The sequence below is a fragment of the Anabrus simplex genome, chromosome 3, assembly GCF_040414725.1.
Source record: "Anabrus simplex isolate iqAnaSimp1 chromosome 3, ASM4041472v1, whole genome shotgun sequence".
In the NCBI taxonomy this organism is placed as follows: domain Eukaryota; kingdom Metazoa; phylum Arthropoda; class Insecta; order Orthoptera; family Tettigoniidae; genus Anabrus; species Anabrus simplex.
The window spans coordinates 50,445,853-50,468,064 of NC_090267.1; the positions used below are offsets into that span (position 1 = coordinate 50,445,853).

The following is a 22,212-nucleotide window of genomic DNA, read 5'->3' on the forward strand; positions in this document are numbered from 1 at the left end:
ATTAGGACTAAATCCTCAACTTCACAGATCTTTAAAGATGGGCTCTTTCACAGTCAATCACAGCTCTTCAGCATCTCCTTTACCAGCCTTTCAATGTCACAAAGACGCAGTCGGTGTCAAGGAAATACTTGGAAACTCCTACACTGTCAGACAAATTTCACAATACACAGGTAAACTTTTTGTCATGGCAGCTAGATACATACATACATACATACATACATACATACATACATACATACATACATGCATACATACAAGGTTCCATGTTTTACAGGCTTTTCGATGCAGCCACCACTGTTGCGTACAACATGTTCCCAATTCTAATATAAAGGTTCCATTACCGGAAATTATAAATTTCTAGCTAACTCATCCTTGGTTGCCAGTGTTTTGCCCCAGTGTGCCAATCTGGGCTCATCAGTTGGTAACTAGCACACCTACTAAGACGCATGGCTAGTGCATATAGAGACCACTGTGTAGGCTACCTGGAGCCACAGGCAGTGCTAATACACAATGAGAGACTTGGTCCATTTTACAAAATTTGAAGCCTATTAGGCCATTAGATGATACAGATATTGCAACCCATAGAGAACCTGAAATATTTCTCCAGGCACACTGGGGCAAAACACTGGCAATCAAGAATGAGTTAGCTGGAAAACGTAAAATTTCCAATAATGAACCATTTATATTGAAATTATGAATTCACTCATTCAAGAGAAATATTTCAAGTTCCCTATGGGAATCAATACCAATATTGTGTTCCCAGCGACACAGAAAACTTTAGATACCATTGGCACTTTCTAATCCGTGAATGGTGCATCAGGGATTCGGTCGAAAGTTGCAGGGACTTCAATTTAGAGAGTGGGGGGGGGCAGGGGGATGGAGATGAAGAAACAACTTTGTGAGATTCACTTCTGAACAGTTGAAGATGTTCTGCAGGAAACGATCGCTCTCTTCACACTATCCAGAGTTTAGGCAGAGCCGACGGTATCCAAAGACCTCCGCGCCACTGGGAACATGTACACGACTCTGGTGGTTACATTGAACGCCTGTAAAACCTACAACTTTGCATGTGTACCAAGTGCCTAAAAAATAAATAGTTGCCACTACTAAAAAGTCAACCTACATAGGTAACTGCACAGTCTGTGGAAACTGAATGAATGAATGAGGAGCTTGAAGGTAATTATTGTATGTTTATACTAGAAAACACCAAGTACTAGTACTCCCGATTGTTCTGTACCTGTATACTGCGCCAGACCAGGGAAGGAAAAGCAAATACAAGTACAAAAGGAAACAAGGGTGCACCATTATTTCAACTTTCCCCAATTGAAGATTGCCACTGAGGACAAAGTACACATAAAACAAGATAAATTTTGAAAGTAATTGTGAGAAGTTGATTACATAATGATTGGTTAGTACATTTGAGATATGTTATTTCATTAAAAAGTTTGGTAGATATGGTGCTTCAGGATCTGGATTGAACATTTTAAAGCAGTCACTGCAACTTCCCATATCAATGTCTGATCAAGGTTAAATAATTTGCAGAAATTTTACAGAAGAACAATTGCCAAACAATGTTTTGCAGCCAGAGCTACGAAATGAAATGGTGATGATGATGATGCTTGTTGTTTAAAGGGGCCTAACATCGAGGTATTCGGCCCCTAATGGTACGAAACGAAATAACAAAAAATTCAAATTCATCCACTGACCAAAATAAATAAATAAAAAAATTGTCATGAAGAATGAATGGATGGACATGAACACTACAAAAAAACAAAAACAAACAAACAAACAAACAAAAACAGTGGATCAGACTCAAAAAGAAGGTAGGTAATTAGAATATTACTGACCAAGGGACCATTTATAAAGCACAATGATGCTTGATGTCTGAATGGGTGCTAAATTCACATCTAAGGCCCCACAGAATGGTACATATCGCGAGTAAAGTAGAACCATGGTATTTGTCATTTTGGGGTACTGATCAAAAGTAGCAAAGACTCACGGTGGTCGACACAAAATGGTACTACTCACAAGTATTGCAATTCGTACAGGGAACTCAGACCTATGGTGTTTCTCACACAATGGCGCTACTCAGAGCCAACGCAAACCGGTAAGGTTCCTCACCCAGGTGTACTAGTCACGGGCGCCGGTATTCCCGTGGTGTTCCTCACATAGTGGGTACCAACGCTGACCCACGGTGCCACTCATATAGCGGTACAACTCACAGGCTACGCCCAGACCCGCGGTGTTGCTCACATGGGTACAACGCACGGGTACTGGAATCCACCAGGCCAGGCTTTTTACTGCAACTGATCACAAACCTATTTCATACCAATTTAGTGATACTACTCGCAAGTACATGCAACCCATGGTGCTCCCCGCATGATGGTACGAATCAAGTGTAGTTTCATGGTTCTAATTCAATCATCCCTTGGTCGCCCCTTGTAGTCGTCTCTTACAACAGGCAGGGGATACCGCGGGTGTATTCTACATGTGCGTCCCCCACTCGCAGGGGTAGTGTGTTTGGTCCGCGAGAGGTATTTTATTTCCCTCAAGTCCGCCGGCAAGCCGGTTAGGACCCCCCTATCCACCACCTGGGATGCGCCACGTGGGAGTATAACCTCTCTCCCCTGCTACGCCTGCATAGCAGGTTCGTGGGAAATGAAATGGCATATGGCTTTTAGTGCTGGGAGTAGGATAGGAGAGGGTAGATCATGGGAGACTACTGGCAAAAATGAGTGCAATTGGACTTGACAAAAGAGTGACTGAATGGGTGGCTCTGTTTCTAAAAAATAAAACTCAGAGAATTAGAGTAGGTGAAGCTTTATCTGACTCTGTAATAATTAAGAGAGGAATTCCTCAAGGCAGTATTATTGGACCTTTATATTTTCTTATATATATCAATGATATGTGTAAAGAAGTGGAATCAGAGATAAGGCTTTTTGCAGATGATGGTATTCTGTACAGAGTGATAAGGTACAAGATTATGAGAAACTGCAAAATGACCTTGATAATGTTGTGAGATGGACAGTATGCAATGGTATGATGATAAACGGGGTTAAAAGTCAGGTTGTGAGTTTCACAAATAGGAAAAGTCCTCTCAGTTTTAATTACTGTGTTGATGGGTTGAAAGTTCCCTTTGGGGATCATTGTAAATACCTAGGTCTGAATATAAGGAAAGATCTTCATTGGGGTAATCACATAAATATGATTGTAAATAAAGGGTACAGATCTCTGCACATGCTTATGAGGGTATTTAGGGGTTGTAGTAAGGATATAAAGGAGAGGGCATATAAATCTCTGGTAAGACACCAACTAGAGTATGGTTCCAGTGTATGGGACCCTCACAAGGATTACTTGATTCAAGAACTGAGAAAAAAAAAAGGAGCTCAATTTGTTCTTGGTGATTTCCAACAAAAGAGTAGCGTTACAAAAACGCTGCAAAGTTTGGGCTGGGAAGACTTGGGAGAAAGGAGACGAGCTGCTCGACTAAGTGGTATGTTATACTGTAGATGTTGATTCCCATAGGGAAATATTTGCCCCGAATAAGTAAATTTATAATACCAATATAAATGGTCCGTTATTGGACATTATAAAATTTTCCAGCTAACTCATTCCTGGTTGCCAGCCTTTCGCCCCCGTGTGTCAGTGAACACTTCTCAGACGTTTTCTGTTAAGTGTGCACCCTGCTCATTCCTATCAGCACCTCATAGCAAGAACTGAACAGCTGGAATACTATGATGAACCAGTGTGTCAAGTACCAGCAGCTAACAGAACATGTTATCTAACTCCCAAGCTACTTCCCACCAATATTCAAGCAAGCTGTTCTACTAGGCAGGCAGCAGTAATACTATCTACCAGAAAACAGTGGGAGCAGAGGACACAAAGCTCATCACAACAAACAATAGTCAATGTTATGTTATTGTTGATCAATTTTATGGGCTTTCAATACCGCAGGGCTTCTTCCAACTCTATGATATTAGGACATTCAATGTAAAGAGAGTCCTCCTTCCTCCTTTCATGATGTGCCTTCACAACTTTTTCCCTCATTTTATAGTCATCTTTACCATTTTCCTTGCCAATATGGACTGATGACCACATGGTTATCACCATAAGACAATCCCAACAAACACCACTACCATCGCCAGTCAACAAAATTGAACAATATTTCCATGTTGGAAATGCTCTGAGATGACATGGATTAAGCAACAAATGTCTCAATATCTCTCTTATCATAGGCAGTATGGTAAAAACATATGACATAAATAATCAGAAATTGTATAATTTTGTTATATAGTATTTATCTATATGACCAGTAACAACAGATATTTAAGAATTAAATTTAGTCTTCACCTTAGCACCATTTCAACCAGCGTAAATAAAATATTTATAGTCTAGACTGTACTGCATTATTCCCTGACATACCAATTTTCATTACATTCTGTTCAGCAGTTTTCTCGCGATGCGTGTACATTCATTCCTACACACAGTATATACAGATACCGTATGACAGAAAATCAAAAACTGCTTATATATGCTCAAAAACAGCATTTTCTATATCTTGAAATTCGATAACTCGAAATAAAATTGATCACTGAGGTGATTTGAGATATCGAGGTTCCACTGTATTTATATCACACTGTAGTAAAGCTAATGCAGTGAGCTCGCAGTTGCGATCAGCAGTATTCTGTAAGAAGGAAGTCAGCTCCCAGACGAAACTATCTTTACATCGGTCTGTTTTCAGACCAACTTTGCTTTGCGGGAGCGAAAGCTGGGTGGACTCAGGATATCTTATTCATAAGTTAGAAGTAACAGACATGAAAGTACCAAGAATGATTGATGGTACAAACAGGTGGGAACAATGGCAGGAGGGAACTCGGAATGAGGAGATAAAGGCTAATTTAGGAATGAACTCGATGGATGAAGCTGTACGCATAAACCGGCTTCGGTGGTGGGGTCATGTGAGGCGAATGGAGAAGGATAGGTTACCTAGGAGAATAATGGACTCTGTTATGGAGGGTAAGAGAAGTAGAGGGAGACCAAGACGACGATGGTTAGACTCTGTTTCTAATGATTTAAAGATAAGAGGTATAGAACTAAATGAGGCCACAACACTAGTCGCAAATCGAGGATTGTGGCGACGTTTAGTAAATTCTCAGAGGCTTGCAGACTGAACGCTGAAAGGCATAACAGTCTATAATGATAATGTATGTATGTATGTATGTATATGTTTCCTTTGTTAGACTGTAAAATGAATGGAAATTTAATTTTTTAGGTATCTCTGAACGCTTGGAGATAACGTTTATGTTTTTTGGCCTCAACGTGAAGAGAAAATACCAGAAACTGTCACTGACACAACTCCCTGAAATACATTCATCTCGTTAAAATTATGAAATAGGAATGAACAAAACAGCACTGAAATACAAGAAGCTACCACATACAAAACAGATCGGTATGTCTCATACATTATTAACACAAGTCTTTGACACGGGGAAAAACAAAGAACCACTAGAAAAAATACGTGGCCTACAACTCCAAAGAAATTACGCACAGAAACGATGTTAACAGTGCATGAACCACACAATAAAAAAACTAATTCTTTCGTCCCGATTAACTGAGTCGCTAGCACGCGCTAGGTTTTTCTAGCCTCTCTTGCCTGCAGGACGATTGCCATCCCGAATCCCCAACCATAAAGCACACTTGCTGCTGTAGTGAACAGGAAACACATTACACAAAGGCGACAGACGATACAGTTGCGATATAAAGCATCAATAAATACGCTTGAAAATGGGTTTGGATAAAATAACACAAGCACATAAGAATTTATCCTTTATCCTAGGGGAAGTGTATTGACCGTACTGGAGGTTATATTAGTCAAAAAATAGGAAAAATTAAAAATAAATCAGAAAAACGGAAGATGAGTTAAAAAACGGAAAGTTTCTGGGTATATCGGAAGGGTTGGCAGGTATGCGAATGGCAGTTGGTACTACAGTGAGGCAACGAACTGTTCAAAATCAGTTATTTGAAGGACAGCTCTGAGTCAGACGCCATGCGATGCGCATTCCACTTACCGCAAACCACCGCCGTCTACGACTTCAGTGGGGTCAAATGAGAGCTCACTGGAGCATGGAATGGAGATCCGTTGTGTCTTCTGATGAAAGCTGGTTCTGCCTCTGTGCCAGTGATGGCCGTGTGTTGGTTAGGAGGTCAGGTGAGCGCCTGCATTCTACCTTTCTGTGGCGTTGATGCACTGGACCTACACTGAGAGTTCTGGTCTGGGGAGCAATTTCCTATGACAGCAGGAAGACTCTCGTCGTTATCCCTTGCACCCTGACTGCAGATGTGTACATCCGTCTGGTGATTCGACCTGCTGTGCTGCCATTCATGAACAGCATTCCCGGGGGTACTTTCCAACAGGATAATGCATGCCCCCACGCTGCTGTTGTAACCCAATTTGCTCTACAGAGTGTCGAAATGTTGCCTTAGCCTGCTCGATCGCCTGATCTGTCCCCTATAGAGCACATGTGGGACATCATTGGACGACAACTCCAGAATCATCCACAACCGGCATTAACAGTCCCTGTTGACCGATCAAGTGCAACAGGCATGGAACTCCATCCCACAAGCTGACATCCGGCACCTATACAACACAATGTATGCACGTTTGCATGCCTGCATTCAACAGTCAGGCGATTACACCGATTATTAATGGATCAGCAGGGCAGATTTGCGATGGCTTTTCTCGTGCGGATATTAACCTGTAGTTTCGTACCTTTAATCAATTACCACAAATTGCTTACCTCGACAAATATATTGCCAAAATTTCTGTATTCCACATCCCTTATTTCATGGTGTTTGAATACTTGTTTTCGCCAGTGTAATAACATGCACAAACACGAGAATTCTTGTGGCCGTCATCTGCGGTTGAACACACTACAATGAGAATTATCAGGGCCCATATACAATGTGTTAAGAGGCTTAAGATGGAGGTCATAGGTCTACGGGTTGCTACTATGGAATGTGTACCAAATAGAGACGAAAAACCTTCAAAATTTGTTTTAATGGGAAATTCCAGAAGATGGGGAGGATTGATACGGCATATAAAAAGTTGGTATGTTCTCGAGGTTTTTAAAGTGCCAAGATATTTGTAAAGTAGCAAGACATAACACTGGGACACTTGAGAAAGAAGATCTAGGTGTGAGCCAAAGATGAGAAGAGGCTGATGGCTCGCTTCAATACAGCATACCGCTGATCTTATGGAGACCACAATGGAATCTGATCATGATGGGTATTTGATTCATTTTTTATAATTTGTTTTACGTCACACCAACACAGATAGGTCTTATGCGGTGGGATAGAAAAGGGCTAGGGGTGGGAAGGAAGCGAGCATGGCCTTAATTAAGGTACAGCCCTAGCATTTGCCTAGTACGAAAATAGGAAACCACATAAAATCATCTTCAGGGCTGTCAACAGTGGGGTTTGAACCTACTATCTTCCGAATGCAAGCTGATACCTGCGTGACCCAAATCGCACAGCCGGTTGCTCGGTAGAACACCTTTATTTTTTTTTTATTTTTTTTTTAAGGGTGTCAGTTTAGAATTCATCACCCTGGCAATTTGGTTGATAATCCCATGAATCAAGTAACCAATGGTGCTGAAGGGCTTGCTGAAATGGTTATAGTAATAAGCATGGAGTTCAGACTTGGAGAAAATATGTTTGGTCCAGGTAACAAGACTGAAAGACAGGAATCATTTAATATGGTAGAAATGGAATTGTTGTAAAATGTCTGCACTGTTTCTCCTTCAATAACCATTACGCTCACTCCTATCTAAATGGGAAAAAAGTCTACTTACCTGTTCTAATGGATATTCTCTGAGCAATCATTCTGCCACCCATAACAGCAAGACCCGTGCAGAGGGCATGGCCCAAAATACCTCCAATAGTGACACCGACTACATCCTAAAAAAAATACCACTAATATAATTCTCCTTCAAAGTATGAAAACAATATTCATAAATTAAACTCCAAAAGAAGTTCCAAATAAAAGGAATCCTTCCTCATAATACAAAGTTTAGTTGAATTTCAAATCACTATGATCATCCTACTTGAACCTGCAGTGTCCTAATGACACCAATTTTGTTTATATATATATAGTCTGTCATTCACTCCAGAAACCAGCAGGAAATCTTGACCTAAGCTGGTAGTGCATCCGCCCCCAACGGTTTCCGTGTCAGCCATAGCAAGCACATTCTTGATTGCCTTCCTCCAATTCAATTCAATCTATTTTTTGCTGCTTTGTTCAGATGTTCCATCACTGACCTCAAGACGCTTGGCCTCTGCTTCTACTGTACTTGACTGATCCAAGTTTTCTTTGGAGCACCACATACAGTCTTCCAACCAGGAGGTTGACGACAATACAATACAGTGCAGTACAACCTTGAGTCTCCGTTTTTGGAGGGACCACAGAAAAAAAATGTACTACATGGGAAAATGGAATATCCAAGAACAAATTAAGACCATCAACGATTTGGCTAACATACATACATACACACATTATCATTATAGACTGTTATGCATTTCAGCGTTCAGTCTGCAAGCCTCTGAGAATTTACTAAACGTCGCCACAATCCTCGATTTGCAACTGGTGTTGTGGCCTCATTTAGTTCTATACCTCTTATCTTTAAATCGTTAGAAACCGAGTCTAACCATCGTCGTCTTGGTCTCCCTCTACTTCTCTTACCCTACATAGCAGAGTCCATTATTCTCCTAGGTAACCTATCCTCCTCCATTCACTTCACATGACCCCACCACCGAAGCCGGTTTATGCGTACAGCTTCATCCATCGCGTTCATTCCTAAATTAGCCTTTATCTCCTCATTCCGAGTACCCTCCTGCCATTGTTCCCACCTGTTTGTACCAGCAATCATTCTTGCTACCTTCATGTCTGTTACTTCTAACTTATGAATAAGATATCCTGAGTCCACCCAGCTTTCACTCCCGTAAAGCAAAGTTGGTCTGAAAACAGACCGATGTAAAGATGGTTTTGTCTGGGAGCTGACTTCCTTCTTACAGAATACTGTTGATCGCAACTGCAAGCCCACTGTATTAGCTTTACGACACCTTGATTCAAGCTCACTTACTGTATTACGATCCTGGGAAAACACACAACCTAAATACTTGAAATTATCGACCTGTTCTAGCTTTGTATCACCAATCTGACATTCAATTCTGTTGAATTTCTTACCTACTGACATCAATTTAGTCTTCGAGGGGCTAATTTTCGTACCATACTCATTGCATCTATTTTCAGGTTCCAAGATATTAGACTGCAGGCTTTCGGCACAGTCTGCCATTATGACCAAATCGTCAGCATAGGCCAAACTGCTTACTACATTTCCACCTAACTGAATCCCTCCCTGCCATTTTATACCTTTCAGCAGATGATCCATGAAAACTACGAACAGCAAAGGTGAAAGATTACAGCCTTGTCTAACTCCTGTAAGTACCCTGAACCAAGAACTCATTCTACCATCAATTCTCACTGAAGACCAATTATCAACATAAATGCCCTTGATTGAATTTAATAATCTACCTTTAATTCCATAGTCCCCCAGTATAGTGAACATCTTTTCCCTCGGTACCCTGTCATGTGCTTTCTCTAGATCTACGAAACATAAACACAACTGCCTATTCCTCTCATAGCATTTTTCAATTACCTGGCGCATACTGAAAATCTGATCCTGACAGCCTCTCTGTGGTCTGAAACCACACTGGTTTTCATCCAACTTCCTCTCAACGACTGATCGCACCCTCCCTTCTAAGATGCCAGTGAATACTTTGCCTGGTATACTAATCAATGAGATACCTCGATAGTTGTTGCAATCCTTCCTGTTCCCTTGCTTATAGATAGGTGCAATTACTGCTTTTGTCCAATCTGAAGGTACCTTACCAACACTCCACACTAATTTTACTACTCTATGAAGCCATTTCATCCCTGCCTTCCCACTATACTTCACCATTTCAGGTCTAATTTCATCTATTCCTGCTGCCTTATGACAATGGAGTTTATTTACTATCCTTTCCGCTTCCTCAAGCGTAATTTCACCAACATCATTTTCCTCCTCCCCATGAGCTTGGCTGTTTGAAACACCACCATGATGATTTCCTTTTACATTGAGAAGATGTTCAAAATATTCCCTCCACCTCTCCAGTGATTCCCTGGGATCTATCGTGAGTTCACCTGAATTACTCAAAACACTGTTCGTTTCCTTTTTCCCTCCCTTCCTAAGATTCTTTATTACTGTCCAGAAAGGTTTCCCTGCTGCTTGACTTAGCCTTTCCAGATTATTACCAAAATCTTCCCATGACTTCTTTTTGGATTCCACAACTATTTGTTTCGCTCTGTTTCTTTCATCTACGTACAAATCCCTGTCTGCCTCGGCCTTTGTTTGGAGCCATTTCTGATAAGTCTTCTTTTTATGTTTACAGGCTGCTCTCACTTCATCATTCCACCAAGATGTTCGCCTTTTCCCATCTTTACACACAGTTGTTCCTAGGCATTCCCTTGCTGTTTCTACTACAGCATCCCTGTATGCCACCCATTCACTTTCTATATCCTGAACCTGTTTACTGTCTACTGTTCGAAACTTCTCACTAATCATATCCATGTACTTCTGTCTAATTTCCTCGTCCTGGAGATTTTCTACCCTTATTCGTTTGCAGACAGATTTCACTTTCTCTACCCTAGGCCTAGAGATACTTAGTTCACTACAGATCAGATAGTGGTCTGTATCATCGAAAAATCCGCGAAAAACTCGTACATTCCTAACAGATTTCCTGAATTCAAAGTCCGTTAAGATATAGTCTATTATGGATCTGGTACCCCTAGCCTCCCATGTGTAGCGGTGAATAGCCTTATGCTTGAAGAATGTATTCATAACAGCTAAACCCATACTAGCACAGAAGTCCAGCAAATGCTTCCCATTCCCATTAGCTTCCATATCTTCCCCACATTTACCAATCACCCTTTCGTATTCTTCAGTTCTATTCCCAACTCTCGCATTGAAATCACCCATTAGCACTATTCTATCCTTGCTGTTGACCCTGACCACGATGTCACTCAATGCTTCATAAAACTTGTCAACTTCATCCTCATCTGCACCCTCACATGGTGAATACACGGACACAATTCTTTTCCTAATTCCTCCAACTGACAAATCTACCCACATCATTCGCTCATTTACGTGCCTAAAAGAAACTATGTTGCGTGCAATGGTATTCATGATAAAGAGCCCTACCCCAGACTCTGCCCTTCCCTTTCTAACACCCGTTAAGTACACTTTATAATCTCCTATCTCTTCCTCATTATCTCTCCTTACCCAAATATCACTTACTCCTAGCACATCCAGATGCATCCTCTTTGCTGACTCAGCCAGTTCTACCTTCTTTCTTCCATAAGCCCCATTAATATTGATAGCTCCCCATCGAATTCCATTTCGTTCGCCAAGTTGTTTCCAAGGAGTCCCTCGCCTGTCAAATGGGAGTGGGACTCCATTACTCCCATAGGTCCGAGGCTTGCTTAAAGTGTTCTGAGCTCGGTAAATTCATGAAGCAGGATGCTGCCCTACTTGCACATAGTCCAAGTGAGGATCTCTCCTCTAACGGGTTATGGACCACTGGTGAATTGTATAGTCCTAGCCGCCTGAGCACAAGGAGGGCCACGACTCAGAATATGTCCAAGATGCCCACTCCCATTCCATAGCAACTGGTATCCCGACTCTCAGGACCACTTACTAGGCCACTCAGCCGTTGCCCATGGTTCACGAACTAGGACGTGACTACAGTAACCCACAAACATGAATATATCAGAAAAATGAAATATGTATAATTAAAATCTTACAAACACCGCTAAATGAAACCAAACTACAGCTCAAACGGGCCTTCACCTACCAAGCCCAAAGGCCTGCAGATTACAAAGTCATGCATGGTCAGTGTGACGAATCCTCTCAACCGTTATTCCTGACTCTCTATACCAGGGTTGCCATCTCACTATTAGATTGCTCTTCAAAGGTAATCCCATACTCCGAGAGGACCGGGAACCAACCCTCATATCCAGGTAAAAATGCCTGACCTAGCTGTAACTCAAACCCGGCCCTCTGGATGAGAGGCAAGCAAGTTAGTCCGTGGGGCCGGCTTCAAACATTAATTACCAGTATGCAAGTTAAAAATCTCGATACTTTACATTCAGTTTTACCGGGGAAACTTTGTCAGTTTCCCGTGAAAACGTATTTCAGTTCAGCACCTTTGATCGGCCAAACTCGATAAAAAATCTAATACCTCACTGTTTACAAAAGGAGTATTTCATTACCCCACCTATTCAATACAATTAATTCCAAGTTATGTGGTTAAATGAACATAGAAATTACTAGATTTAAAGGGACATGTTTCTCCCTTCTTTTATTGGGCATCATCAGCCTTATTTAATCTTAAAACAAGCTTTGGTTTGAGGACATTATCACTTATAAAAATTGAACTGTTGATTTCTTAAAAGTATTGACACTGTGGAATAGTTATTATATAAAAATACTGAGACATAACATATACAACACATGCTAAAATTACTTTAAACAATTTAAAATCCTTGTCTAAAATAATGATGATGATGCTTGTTGTTTGGGCCTAACATCGAAGGTCATCGGCCCCTACTTTGTCTAAAAAGAAAAGAATTTTGTGTCATATTAATTCTAAAAAATAACACATATCCGACACTGAGATGGACCCTTTTCGTTAAATGTTTTAACATACACATCGCTTGGGGATTGGATTATCGAACCCAATACTTCAGTAGACAAGAATGGTATGACGAAACGCAAAAGCTGAGGCTCAATTCTGTTTTACATGAAAAACACACGAGCTAAAAATACTTGGCCAGAAAGAAGGTAAACGGGTTAAAATTATCTTATGTTGAGTAAACAAAAATCATCATAAGATAACTAATGCAAGAAGGCATTAATATGTTGGTTAAAGTTGCTGCTGAGATGAATTTATCATAGCATTTGACGGGTTTACTTGACAGTCTTATGAAAATGGGGTCCCACTTGAAGTTGTAGACATCCAAGGAAAAGAACGTGGTTACTCCATTTACTGTAAACTATATCCGTCTTAAATGTATCAATGTGTAAATAGACTAACACTGCAGCACCAACGACGAGGTGAAAGATGAGGTTCACAACTTCCTGAACAGCATGGCGGCGAGCTGGTATGACATGGGCACACAAAAACTGTCACAGCATCTACAAAAGTGCATCGACCGAAATGGTGATTATGTAGAAAATATAATAATTTATTATTTCCAACTGTGCTGCATTTGTTAATAATATGAAGGTAATCCCAAAAATAAGGTCTCCTATTTTCTTATAAATACATAGACCTATTTATTTCTACAATGGTTTACATCATTTTACAGCTTGAACATTTAGCTATTTTTCTATTTTCTACATAATCACCATTTTCGTTGATGCACTTTTGTAGACACTATGACAGTTTTTGTACGCCCATGTCATACCAGCTCGCCGCCATGCTGTTCAGGAAGTTGTGAACCTCATCATTCACCTCGTCGTTAGTGCTGAATCGCTTTCTAGCCAAATGTTCTTTCAACTTAGGGAACAAGTAATAGTCACTGGGCACCAAGTCAGGACTATAGGGTGGGTATGTGATGATGTTCCACTGAAACTGTTGCAGGAGAGCAACGGTTTGCCGGGCAACGTGCAGGCGAGCGTTGTCATGGAGAATGTTTATGCCTTTGCTCAACATTCCCCTTCTCCGGTTCTGAATTGCCTGTCTGAGTTTTTTTCAGGGTCTCACAGTACCTGTCGGCGTTAATTGTGGTCCCAGCGGTGATCCCTGCCAGCCTTCACGCACGATTTGCTCAACCTTCACGAACGTCTCGACGGAAAATGACGGTCTTGTTCGTCGTGAATTTCAGTCCGACCAGCTGCAAACTCTCTACACCACTTACCAACATTTTTGACATCCATGCACGACTCACCATACACTTCCGTCAATTGACGATGGATTTCAATCGGTTCAGAACTTTTCGCGTTCAAAACCCAAATAACTCCGCGCACTTCGCTCTTGGCAGCAACATCCAATGGGAGCTCCATTCTCAACGGCTGCCAAGCCAAGACTGAGTGCCTCAGCGTGGCATTTGCATGTTTATATGCGAGCGCGGGGAAACACTGTTCACAATACTGTGACCAACTGCCACAGAACAGACTTCTGTATTTATAAAAAAAATAGGAGACCTTATTTTAGGGATTACCCTCGTAAATAGAAGAACAATACCATTATAAACCCTCATTTTGGTCTTCAGACTGACTGATTTTCTTTCCCACCAGCACCATTTTAAGCTGATGAATGCTGCCTGCGCACTGCCATTCCCAGTAGTTGTATCACTTAATACTGCCACTTTTTTGGCTGCAGCAAATTGGCCACAATCCGAATATTCTTTTGTCCTTTCTATTTTGAACTTACTGCATTCTTGAAACCCACTACCTTCATTTCATCTCATTAACTCCTCTGATTAATGCATCCAGTTGTAAAAATTTGGTACAAAGATTCATCTCACTTCATACCCGACCCCGTAGAGAAACAGAACATAGATTACACATATTTTGTTCTGCAATATTTATTTAATTTTGATTAACCTTAACTGAACCCTATTAAAGGGTTTTTTTGTATGTGAATTATTACCAGTGTTGTGGACTCAAATGAATGTGAGTGTTCAGCGACATAGTACATAGATGCAATAATTTGCTATCCTCCGTAATGCTACTGCTAAAATGTTTTGGATGGGTGTGAGACAGTTTCTTCAAATCTCAGAGGACGGAATTTAAGATATTAAATGGTTGAGATCCAGCATTACTGGCACACGTAGTAATCAAATAACTCAACAGATGGCAGTTCATGACACTTATAGGAGTAACTGAAAGGGAAATCCTCTAACTGAGTTGAGTTATCTTCCTACTAGCTTTCTACAAGCTGTAAGAAGCTATCGTGTTCAGTCAAGCAAGCGTTGCGGGTTTTGAGACTGGCTTTCTGCGATTTATATAGCTATTTTGTGACATGGTTAGTAAGAACAGAGCCAGTAAGCAATAGATTGTTTCAATTTTAGACTCTACAGATGTGGATGAAAGTGATTTTTAATTTGAAGAGTCTGAAGACGGAAATTCGGGTAGTGAGTCTTCTCATTGCAAGAGTGATTTGAGTGTCCCAGAGAACGGAACAGCTGATGAAAGGACTGACATTAGTAACTTAGACCCCAGGACCTTCAACTACCATTCCATTCCAATATGTAATATTAATCAAGAACCAATTTTACATTCATATTTTGACATGATGAAAGAGCCTACAGAGTATTTTTCACTACTGTGTTTTTCAATACCAAAATTTTGACATAATTTACCAGGAAACAGTAATTCAGGCAAACAATTGCAAACAGGCAACACCTCCAACTAGAAGATGTAGAATCAAAGATTGGTCATCTCCAACACTATTTGATGTAAGGGCATAACAACTTATTTGTGGAATGACTCTTGTGCCATTTTTGCACTAACATGCTGTCGCAAAAAACTCTGATATCATCTTATGGACCTCTGAGATGAAGTACATTGAATGTTCAAGGTAAGTATTTAATATTAAGTACATATGCATGTTTATAGCTGGTGTTCGATAATTCGAACGAAACATGTTCCATTATTTAAGACACCTCATGATTATTTTATAATTCAATGAGTAATGTATTGTATTGAGTAGGTGGTTGTTATTAAAAGGATTTTATAATTTTAATAAATTCGGGATGAGTTTTAATTTGCCATATTTTAGATCTGCATACAGACATAAAACACTTCTGCCCGTGTAGGGTTAAAAGGCAGGGAGGTTTAAGTGGTCACATCAACCCCTCACATCCACAAATTCACTCCAGTAACTTAGTACCTAAGTAGGAGATACAAAGGTATACCAAATTGATCCTAATGATAGTAGTAATGATCAATCAGATCAGCCAACACCAGAATTTTGACATGCATTAGCTGAGAGGAAAGTTACTCTCGTCAATATATCCCACATGGATGACTCTGAATATAACAGAGCTGTTGATGATTTCTGCAGTGTTCTCCACAATGGCATAAACTTAAAACAACCTGCTACTGAGTATTATGAGGCCAGAAAAGAGTGTAAGCCTGCTAGTAGAAATAAAACTTTCAATAAGTCCTACAACCTGAACAGGCATCAAAAAGAGCCCATGAGAAATGTAGAAGCAAATATAATTATGAGCTTACTCAATACCAATTGCATAATCAATATAGGAAGGCAGTAAGATGCGTTCTTGAACCATCATCCAAATCCTGTGAAATCAAAACTCAGCAAAAGATCCCTGAGAGATTCAGTTTACTTTGCCATCTAGTAGGCCTAGAGTAAAACGAAATGTCAAAATTGACTAGCAGACAGCCAGATGGTGGTAAATTCAAATGCCTGCACATGGTAGCTGAGGCCATACAATTATTGTCTGTCAGGTCATCAGCCCAGAGACTGGTTGGAGCCCCAAATAGCACAACTAGAGGTTATGCAGTAATAGAAAAACAGCAAAAACACAAGGTGGCACGAAAATATGTTGTACTAGGCAAGATAGTTTGCAATTTTTCTCTCCATATTGTTATGTGCCAGCCCTGCCGTAGTCCCTTTCGGTACTTCTTGGACGGGACTAATGAGTCAGCCAACCTGGAGGGTATGGAAATTTTCATGGAGATTCAACAGCAATGTTCGGCATCTAGCCACCTTGCGAATATTCTGGTTCACATCACCTGAGCTATAAAAAGGGAGGCTAGCTATGGACAGTCAGTCGGTGTTGGACTCCATGGTGGAGTCCGTGTGAGACTCAGTGAGTTGGAGTTCGGTGGCTGGGCTGAGGGAAACAGAGGTGTTGGCTGTCGCTAGTGTCACACAGAGGTCTGAACAAGGAGCTTTGGTTGTAGGTATCAGGAGTATCCAGAGAGTGGCTAGACTACAGACGGCATGTCGAATGGAAGACTGTGTACTACCTGAGAGTACTGTGTGTTTGTATATTTCTGTGGACTGAGGATCAACATGAGTCAGCGAGGGAAGCTGCTATCCTGAGTATGAGGATAAATGGACCTGTGTTTATATTTGCTGTTATGAGTATCGTTCTGATGTTTATTTAATACTGTTGAGCTGTTGCTGTATAGTTGTTCACTGCATGTGACTCTGAATTACTGGACTGTCCCTGGAGTCAAACCAAGGAATAGTCATCGTGTGTTGTGTAGCCCGTAGCCATGTGTTCAAATCCAGTGGTCTACACACCTTCTGTATGAGGTGACTGGACTTGGGGAAGTGAAAGTGAGGATTAGCCGTCCCCAGATAATATCAACAGGCTGGACCGCCTGCTGTGCCAAAAGAAGAGAGACTAGTAGACAGTAATTAGCAAATGTGGCCATTCATACTTGATTAGAATTGTGTGTAGTGATGGTTATTGTTTTAAGAGGAAGTACAACTACGCAACCATCCTTCATATAACACTAATCGGAGAGAAAAAACAGAAGGGATCCAACACTTCAAAAAATTAACATATGGGCCAGAGAAAGACAAGGGCCACGAAGGGTGTGGAAATAAAAGACTCCCTAGCCCTCGAATGCTCTAATAGTGTTGGGGTTGGAAAAGAATGAGAGTTGAACAAGGGAGGTTGAATAGGATAGATGAAAAGTTATGAGCCTGCCACAAGTAACTGGAAGCAATGCCAGTACTCAGCTAAGGGTCCCATGGTCACAACCTAGCTCCAAAGCTCACAGCCCCTGGGGCCCCTTTTAGTCACCTCTTATTCTACCACCCACACTCACGGGGGGGTTGTAGAATAGTGTGTGTGTATGCGCATGTGTGTTTATTGGGTCATCCTGAAATAGAGTACTAAAACAGGTTCTTACAGATAAAGCATCTCGACACATTGCTGTAGACACCACTCCAGGGCCTGATCAGGTTCTCGTAAGTCATCACGGATGGTGTGGCTTGTGAAATAATAGCCATAATTGCTACTATAATGCTATTAACAGGGAAAGTACCTACCTGTTTTCAAACAGCCGGGACAATTCTGCTGTACAAGAAAGATGAAACTAATATTCTGTCAAACTGGAGACATATTACCATTTACTCCACGATATTGAGGGTAGCAGAGTTTGAGATAGTTAACAGAATTGTTTTGTTAGCTTCAATGCTTTATAAATACATCCATTCTTGCAGGATTATTAAAATTAACAAAGGAGAGAATTCAGGATTTAACAACAGTATTTACCGGCATATCAAAAGCTTCTGATAGCTTGTTGTTAGAGGCTTTACGTCGCACCGACACAGATAGGTCTTATGGCGACGATGGGATAGGAAAGGCCTAGGAGTTGGAAGGAAGCGGCCGTGGCCTTAATTAAGGTACAGCCCCAGCATTTGCCTGGTGTGAAAATGGGAAACCACGGAAAACCATCTTCAGGGCTGCCGATAGTGGGATTCGAACCTACTATCTCCCGGATGCAAGCTCACAGCCGCGCGCCTCTTCTGATAGCTTAGAACATGCATATTAAAAATAAACACTATTCGCAAAAGGAATCACAAAAGGGTAAAACTGGTCTAGGATTTATGTTATACATGTATATTGGAACGGTAGTCGAAGGTCCCCATATAGCAACAATATACACATATTACGTAAAATTCATATAACGACACGCATTTAAAATAGTTTATATAAAATACATGAGGACTGCTACGCATTGGCAGCATAATAGTCGTATATTGTCTTGGTACGTAAGTTGTGGCACTTTCTGTAAAGTTGGGCTTTGGTATGATAAAGCTTAATGAACACTTAAAATCTTGATAAGTATCTTATTCATAGTGAAATGTGGTACTGAGGTATAATCCGAGCGCTGTTGGTGGCATAGTCTTCTTATCTTAAAATTGTACTATGCAAGTTGAAAGGTGGTTTTCAGTGAACTTGTAGGCCCTAGGATGATACGTAGGACCAAAGTTCCTCAGTTCAAGCGGAACATGAAACATAAAGAAAAAGGTGGAGCAGATTTTTAAAGGGCAAGTCATATGAAGAAAAGGTGTAGAGAGTTATAGTGTGAGACTCACCTTGCAGCAGCGTGCCAAGAAGCTTACTCTATGGAGAGGAGTTGACAACTGGAGCTAGTTTGTGTTTTACTCGCCATGGCACAAAATAATGCTATAAATCACAAAAATTTGGTCTCAAAACTCGTGACAACCACTAAAGACTATTGCTTCTCACTGCTTGTAATAAGTCAGGAAAGTGATAACTGCACTCTATCCTGGGATTCCCCAATAAGCCAGAGCGAAAGGTGTCATTTACTGTCATTTTGAATAATACATATGCTGGTAAATTCTGCTAAATGGCAACTTATGGGATTTAAAATATTAAATTGCACCCTCTGAGAGTTAAAGTAAACTAAACTTCTTAAGAGTTGATAACAATCTCAAAGGAAGATCCAATTTCAATAGTTAAGTTTATCACGACATCCAAGTACAGTAGAAGTCCGCTATAGCGAGTACGGCATATAACGAGAACTCCATTATAGCGACGACTTTTTTCTGTCCCTTCAAAATTCCTATATTAAACTGTGTAATGTCCTTCGGTTACAGCGAGAGCCCTATCACTGACGCATCCATTATTGCAAGCGATTAAGAGTGTGCAATTTTTTCTGTTACCAATAGTTATGCACTCCAACGATGATATTGCATGCGATTAATTACCTTCAGCATCGTTTCCTCACTATGTGCACTAGCGAGTTCTCTCGCAGACATTCAAAGGCGATATCGGAGTCGATTAGTAATACCCGTCGACTGCTGTTCCGTAAAGAGAATTTGAAATGAAAGGGAACATATTTTCGTAATAAATGCATAAATAACGTGTCCGATAACGGTTCTTAATTCGTTAAAAATTAAGGCTGACTAAACGACTGCTTAATTTTAAGGCTAAATAGTGCAATTAAGTAAGAATGGGATACACCTCGAGATGTGGCAGAGTACTTAATTGATTTCAGAGGTTAGTTTATATTTTCTCACATCTGGTTAAATTAAGTAAAGGCTATTATAAAAATTTATAGCGAGGTTATAATTTCTCTACTGGCGCTTGAAGTGTGTTTTCATCATACGTATAATACGGTTAAGTTGGGATAGGTGACGCTGCTTGAATAAGAAAACTGAAATGTTTGCAACAAAATGTGATCAATCATCATCGGTACAGTATAGTTTTCCCGCTATGTGCATTTGTGAGCTCTCTAGTCGACACTGGAAAGCGATATTGGAGTTGATTAGTAATACCCGTCGACTGCTGTTCTCAAAAGGAAATTCGAAATGAAAGAGGATAACACGTTTTCGTAATAAATGCATAAGTAACGTGGCAGATAGCAGTTGTTAACTCATTAAAAATAAAGACAGAAGTATACGATATCTTAATTTTAATGTTATATATGGAAATTAAGTAAGAATGTGATACACCTCAAGATATGGCAGAGTACATCACTGATTTCAAAGGATATTTCAAATCTTCGCACGTCTAGTTAAATTCCGGAAAGGCTATGTACATGTAAATTTTGCACAAGGAGGTTATCATTTCTCTACATGCGTTTCAAATATGTTTTTATGATACATATACGGTTAGGTTAGGCGACGCCGTTTGAAGAAGAAAACTGAAGTGTTTGCCACAGAAACCTCTGGAGTGATACCGTATTTCTCCAAATCCAAGACTTTTTTCCCCCTCAGTATCTCATGCAAAAACTCAAGGGTTGTCTTGCATTCGCAACCTAACAGGAAGTTAATGGATACCACTAGCAACTACCGCGGTAAACACGCTGCTTCTTTTCACGCGCACGCACACACGAAACTTGTTGACAATAAACAACCGCCTCTTTACTATACATCACTAGCCGTGACAACCGGTTGTACAGTGGCTGAGTAACATCAATGGATCTCAGGAAATAGTGAAGAGAGAATGGCATTCTATTAGCCTCTACAAAAACGTTTCTCAAATCTGCCAGCCTTCAAATTCTTAGAAAGGCCATGGCTACTCAGTGGCAGAGTTAAACGTGTCTATTGTACTTGACACTTAGTAAAATTAAGTTTTATAGACAGCAGGATGGAATTTTTCAAAAACATGAATATCCCGAAAAACAGATCTGTCTTTCAAATCATGCATAATACTTTGTCACGCCACACACTTTCACCACATCACCCTCCATACTTCCCCCCCTTCCACCCCTCCTCCCCTACCGCTCCTCCCCTCTCCCCTCCTAATCCAACAACGGCCGCTGCCCAGACCTAAACTATCCAACACGCTCTGTTCCTCTTCATCTCGCGCCATAGCTTTACCGCCTTATGTCCCGCAATAAACATCATAGAAACCTGCCCCCACCCTACACATAACGCTGCAACAATACACCACCAATACTGGCACAGTCAACCTCCAAACTCTCAACAATGTATTCCTTAATACCTATTTTATATTCTTGTCAAGCTGAATACCGGACCTATGAAGATTACAAGATTAATTTGTGCATCTACAGAATGGTTGTTAATGAAGCTATGTAATATAGAGAGAAACTTTCAAAGGTGGTTAAATGAAGAAGTTATATCATGTTCAAGATCATGCTTCCACATCTCTGCACAGTATTTAAAATACAATTTACCGTTGCTCTTTTATAGCTATTGTTGAGAGTTAAAGAGAATTTCCTGTTGTGTATGTTTATCAGGAACTCAAAGGAGACTTCTTTAGTTAGTTGGAACATAGAAAGAATGATGAACTCTTCTCAGAAGAACTCTTAAGGTTTCATCTTACCTTTTCCTGCCTGCTGGCTCTTTAGAAAGTGTGTGCGTGCATCTTGTATTCAGGATTCATTCAAGGCAAATATTTTCGCACTGCAAGTTGTGTGGTTAAGCTTATTTTTAATATGTATAATTTTTGCTTTCTCAAAAATGCATTTGTTTCTACATTCGTCCCTGTTTTTATCTCCTCGTAAGATGTGTATTGTTTAATATAACACCTTGTGTAAAAAATTGGGTTAAATGAAGGAGTTATATTATATTCAAGATCATGCTTTCACGTCTCTACACAATATTTAAAATGAAATTTACCGTTGATCTTTATAG

General features: G+C 40.4%; 1 protein-coding gene across 1 annotated transcript in view; it reads right to left on the minus strand.

The window, feature by feature from the left end:
• LOC136865961 (putative divalent cation/proton antiporter TMEM165) overlaps positions 1-22,212 on the minus strand; it is an 82,078-nt gene that overhangs the window by 1,308 nt on the left and 58,558 nt on the right. The window contains exon 5 of the mRNA XM_067142529.2: positions 7,851-7,956. Within this exon, the coding sequence (XP_066998630.2) occupies positions 7,851-7,956 (106 nt within the window). The remainder of the gene's footprint in view (positions 1-7,850; positions 7,957-22,212) is intronic.